General features: G+C 41.5%; 1 protein-coding gene across 1 annotated transcript in view; it reads left to right on the top strand.

The window, feature by feature from the left end:
• The first annotated feature begins 3,260 nt into the window (after window positions 1-3,260).
• The window catches only part of esamb (endothelial cell adhesion molecule b), a 64,757-nt gene continuing 62,017 nt past the window's right edge, over window positions 3,261-6,000 (top strand). The window contains exon 1 of the mRNA XM_082503972.1: window positions 3,261-3,770. Within this exon, the coding sequence (XP_082360098.1) occupies window positions 3,716-3,770 (55 nt within the window). The 5' untranslated portion in view covers window positions 3,261-3,715. The remainder of the gene's footprint in view (window positions 3,771-6,000) is intronic.

The raw sequence follows: 6,000 nt of genomic DNA, 5'->3' as shown, positions 1-6,000 counted from the left end.
CACCAGAATCAATTACTCACACATGACAGCTACATCGATTTTTTCTGATGCGTCTATGATTTCTACATCTTTCCCACTCACTGACACACAACGTGAACATAAAAGTCTGCAGTTAATACTCAACTCAGGCTGGTGTAAAACCAGTTTGTAAATATCTTAATATCGTAACTACTACATCAACAAAAATAAAAACTTTAGTTGAATTAATCTCAGTTCAATTCAGTTTTATTTATGATGCTGCCAAATCACAACACCTGCCTCAAGGTGCAGTCAAAAACCCCAACAATCTTAGAGACCCCCTCAAGACCCCTTATGAGCAACTCCTTTGGCGATAGCTGGAAGGAAAAACTCCCCTTAAACAGGAAGAAACTGCCAGCAGAACTAGTTACAGGTAGTAGCAATAGGAGTAGGAGATTAATAATAACTACTGATTAAATGCAGAGTGGTATGTAAATATAAACAGTAGGTGGAATAAAGGTGAAAGAAGAAGAAACGCTCAGTGAATCATGGGATGAGGCCACCAACACATTTTAAATAGACTTCTGTGTCAGGCTGAATAGCACTGAATCGTACTGTACGTGTGTATTCTGTATGGATAAGATGGCACTCACAAAGGGTTTTCAGTAGATCCAACAGAGGGAGGACAACAGACTCTGCAATATGAGAAGCACATAAATAAATCAGGTGTCTAACTTCCTGTATGACAGACGAAAATAAATTAAAAACCAAAACAACACAAACATGTTTCAGCCTTTGAATGAGCTGTGCCGCCCATCAAGCGTGTTTACTGGTGAACCTTGGTGCATGCTAAGATGATGGAGTGATATCACAGAGCTTAATATCATGTAATAAATCCATTATATTCCATTAAAAATGCAACACATTGACCCACCTGCATGAATATTTCACCTGGTAATGCATTTATTGTGAGAACAGCTTGGGTCTGTGACCACATTACATTACTCCTGTAGAAGTGGCTGGGTAGACTTTGTGCAACACTCACCTGTGACACGCGATTCTGCTCTGAATTAGACCTTGTAATGCATGAAATAATACATGATGAATGAGTGGGAATTACATTTAAATGGATCTGTGTAAAAGTTCCTGTGAGGACATTATTATTTTTTCAGTGTTACAAGACCAGGCGTGCCACCAGAACTTGTTAGGATTTACTTGCAACTGCTGTAATCAACATGTTTATATCAAATCAGTCTATGGCTAACGGGAAAAATGTTGCTCGTAGTGAACTCACTCTTCTTCTCTGATGTAGCTTTACTGTTTAGGTTCACGCTCACTGCTGTATTAATCTGTTTTTATTGAAAGAGTTTTAAACCCCCACTATGCACCTGCAGGCACAGTGAACGGCTGTCAGATTAATATAGAGTAACTCCAAGTCAATTCACATCTGCTACATGTCTAAATAGGAAATAAATTTGTAGCAACCTAACCAGAGATAACGCTGATTTACGCAGGCATTTTGTTGTAATTTCATGAATTACCCCTTCATACCATTGTGAAACATTGTAGTTGTTGGACTTCTGACCTCGCTGCAGAGATTTACCAGCATGTGTCAGTGTGTGTGAGGCCACGCTTCTGCAGTTTCGAGTGTGGCAAAGCACACGTCTGACCACACCTGTCAAATACAGACTTTCACTCAGACGGGGGGCCATGAAGGCCATGCGGCTTGTGCAGTTTGTTTCCTAATGTTTCTGCTTTTGCGACAGCGTGTCGGTTTTCTGCATTTTTATCCTGTGCAGGGCAGAGAAAGTTTTCGGTCCATTTACGGGGGAAACTGGATGAAACAAATGCAGACAATCCCTCTTTCATTAAAGTTTGACATTTCTCGTTGCTTTTGCAAACCCACTTTTAAATCTTTTAACAGACTGTTAAGGAAGAAAACATTATAGTGTATATGACCTTATTTTTTTAGGCTGGTTTGATTCTTTTCAGTCCAACATATTCCTTGAGTGTCATTGTGGCTTTTGGTGATATGAAAGAATAATACGCTGTATAGTTCATAAAATATGACTTGAGGCTTGATGTGGTGGTTTTCAGCTGTCACTGCACTCAAGATAAGATCCCTCAGTGGTGAGAGTGTGATCAGTTTCGTCAGTCATCGTCACACCAAGAATTTCTGAGGCTAGTAGTTAATTTAGTCTGGCTTGATATTCAGTGGGGTGAATTGTATGTTTGCACAGACACCAATCGGACGTTTTTGATAGGTACACGTGTTCAGTGGCTCATTAATCCAAATATCTAATCAGCTAAATACATGGCAGCAACTCAGTGGAGTTAGGCATGTTCAGGAGGACCTGAAGTTCAAAGCGAGCATCAGAATGGGAGGTAAATATGTGATTTAAGCAACTTTGAACATGACATAACCGGTGAGAATATCTTGTTTGGCATCAGAGAATGACCAGACTGCTTCAAATTGATAGGAAGGCAACAGTTATTCAAATAACTACTTGTTACAGCCAAGGTATGGACAAAAGCATGCCAGAATGCACAACATGCCAAACCTTGAAGCAGATGGGCTACAGCAACCCATCTTAGAACAGGAAGCCTGTTCACTTGGGCTCAGCAAAATTAAACAACAAGACTGGAAAAATGTTTCCTTATATGATGAGTCTCAGTTCTAGCTATAATATTCAGAGGACAGGCTCAGCATCATTTAAACACCTGAGTATTGCCGCTGACCATTTATGACTACAGTGTACCCATCCTCTGATAGATGCTTTCAGGAACACACCATTGTCATTTAGCCCGGATCATCTCAAACTGTTTTCTTGAACATGAAAATGAGTTCACTGTACTCAAATGGCCTCCACACTCACCAGATCTCAGTCTAACAGAGCACCGCTGGGAAGTGGTGGAACAGGAAACTCACATCCTAGATGTGGAGCTGAAAAATCTGCAGCATCTATGTCAAAATGGACTAAAATCTCTGTCTCCTCGTTGAATCTGTGCTGTGAAGAATTAAGGCAGTTCTGGGTCCAACCTGGTATCAGTGAGGTGCTGAAAGAAGGCCTGTGCTTACCCATAAGCCACAGAATAATACAACACCATAAAAATAAAGAGGTAAATACACACAACATTTTTGGCAAGTGGAGAATTTCTGAGAATTACTTCCAGTTACAACAGTTACAACAGCGGTTATTATTTAACGTATGAGAGTATGAGTGGAGTCTCTGGGCGTAGAAAACTGTAAGGTGCAGCACTGATTGGTGTGCGTCCTAAGACGAGCTGCTTAAAGTTTGGAAACAGTGCGTAACCGTTGCTGAGAGGGGGCGGCACCGAGCAGTTCCAGCAGGTGAAAAAAGCGCCTACAGTTTACTGTGGGATCAGGACAAAAAGGAGCGACACACTTCAGCACAGACGTGCGGCAGAAGTAATCCCTCCATAAAGCGGACTCAGCACAGCAGCAGAGAAACAGACGGAAGTGGAACAGTTTGAATGTTTTCTTCTCTCCTGACATCCGTGGAGCGCAGGAGCGGGGGAGACGCCGGTGCGCTCCGCGATGTCAGCCGCTGTTAATGATAGGGATGGGAAGAGGAGAGGGTGCTTCGTTTGCAGACGTCGCCTCGCATGTTTGTGTAACGGACAATTAATTGTTACCTGAAGATAACTGGGCAGCACTTGTGGAAAGGGAAGTGCGAGGAGTGTTTTGGTGCCAGCTTTAGAAAAGCTGCTGGGAGCAGCCGGTGGATGTGGCACCATGGGGATAAAGACAAGACTCCAAGCCATGCTGATGTTATTGTGGATCATTCAAGGTAGGGTAATTAATCCACTCACGCTCCCTAAACCTCACAGCATGTCAGTGGCGACAAAACTATGTTTTTCTTCACTTTTATAAACATCTGAGAGCAAATAACCAACTTATCACTGATGGAAGAATTTGCTTTAATATTGAATTGTCAATGAATTAAGCAAAGAGTCAAACTCCATTGAATAAAATACTTTTTTAACTGAACATGCACGACCTCTATACACTTCTGCCTCGAAGCCGAGTGGGATTTAAAGGCGTTTATTCATTGCTCAGATTCAGACTTATTGGCAGTAACAAACAGCGAATAACGTGCTTCAGTCCTAATTACGCGTCTTGGAAAGCTGAAACCTCTTTCCCCCTCCTACCTTAAATTTTGAATTTAGAAGCAGGGACTTTTCATTAAATATGTAATTTATATCGCTGTGGCTGCAACTGCTTATGTGTGTGTGCGTGTGTGTGTGCGTGTGTGTGTGTGTGAGTGAGTGTGTGTGTTTTTATACCAGAGGTTCCCTTTTAAGCACACAGCAGAGTACTCCTCATTTTAAGAGGGCATAATGTTGTTGCATGGTTGAATGCTCAGAAATGAATTTCAAGGAACTCAAACGTTGCTGCCTTTTTTCTCTCCCCCCCCCCATCGTTATTGTCCCCTGTGAGGTTAAAAATAACATAAAAGCTTGAGTCTACCTGAAGGAGCCGGATGTCATTTTTGAAAATTCTAGTCAGAGAAATCCCAGCTGTCAAATTAAGAAGGCTTACCTAAGAATACTGGTCATACAGGTTTAATGTCCTGCACAGTTTGGCCCCTGTTACTGCTTTGTGTGCATGCAGTTAATGCGCAAACGTTTAAATAAATCATAGATAGTGACTGACAGACTGAAGCATTGCAAATAAAAATGTTAATGCTTTTTGAACAGCAATTTGATGCAGACAAGTTTAAATCATATTTAGCTTTTATCAGTTTGGACTGCAGTCATTTCATTTAGCTCTAAACCCTAGAGCCAAAACAAGCACAAACACACACACACACACACACACACACACTGATGTGCTAAAATATTATTAATTTCCTTCTGTGAATACACACTCCAATACACCATCCAGGCTCTACTCCAAAACACCCTTTAGGTTTTTCTGACTTGGCCGATCTTATTCCTGTCAACCGTGCCGCTGCATCATTTCCTACCAGATGTTGGCTTTCTCCCAGTGTGGAAATCAGAGATTGTTACAGCTTGTCTCCTTTATGTCAGGATTTGTTTGGTTCAAACTGGGGGTTTTGACTTAAAAGCAGCATCAGGAAAGACAATACTGGAACTTTATATCAATCTTAACTTACATTCAATGCTGTAATCGCTTAATAAAAACATCAGTGTTGTTCTCAAGCAGTTAGAGGACACCTGAGTTCAAATCTGTGTGGGCTTCTGCATTGGAGCTACTGTAGCGTGACATTACGTCTGCCGCACTTTGATTTGTGCAACTGCTTTTAATGGGATGAAATGAATGAATTCAGTTTGTGCCTCGCTGATGAGAGACTTCAACCGCTTCTTGTTCTGATGATCAAATAGCTTTTTGGATTTGATCGATGGATTCCTTTTTACGTCTTGGACAGCAGCTAAGCAGCCTGTCAAACCCGTCCTGCCTGTCAGGAAAACGTCTGCCCGTCCTGACTTTAGAAGAGCAGAGAAGACTCTGTTTGTATTGATGAAATGCAGCAGCTTTATTGGCCTTGCATGAGAAGACCCGTAGCTAATTGGTCACTAAACGCTTAAATAAATCTGTTAATATGCTTCCTTTGGGCACCCATTTTATTTTTGATGATTTGAGGCAGATTCTGAACAATCGTTTGTACCCATTAGCAGCAGTAAATCACATCTTGGTTGTACCATTCGGTGTATTCATGCAGAAATGCACTACTCTTGCCCATTAGATATTTCAGATTGGCCTGAGGACCGTGACAAGGTGACTTGACGTGGCACCATCGCTCCCTTCTAATTTGAATGTCTTTCTCTTTGGTTTTGCTATTAAAAGAAAGTCATGTCCTCAGCCGATTGTCTTCACTGACGTCTGGTTTATGTCGTTGGTGTAAGCTGATGATTGCGAGCCAGTTATATCCCTTTTCAGAGACTAACTCCCAGAGCTTAGCGTAATTCTGATTATGTATTGCATGATTAACTAAACAAGAAATTAGTCAGTTGTGGTCCAGCTTGGAACAAACAGCATTCCTGGCAAGGCTGCTG

Source organism: Aulonocara stuartgranti (genome assembly GCF_965226115.1).
Source record: "Aulonocara stuartgranti genome assembly, chromosome: 14".
Taxonomy (NCBI): Eukaryota; Metazoa; Chordata; class Actinopteri; order Cichliformes; family Cichlidae; genus Aulonocara; species Aulonocara stuartgranti.
Note: the sequence above shows the minus strand (reverse complement) of the source record. Positions and strands in the feature narration are given on the sequence as shown.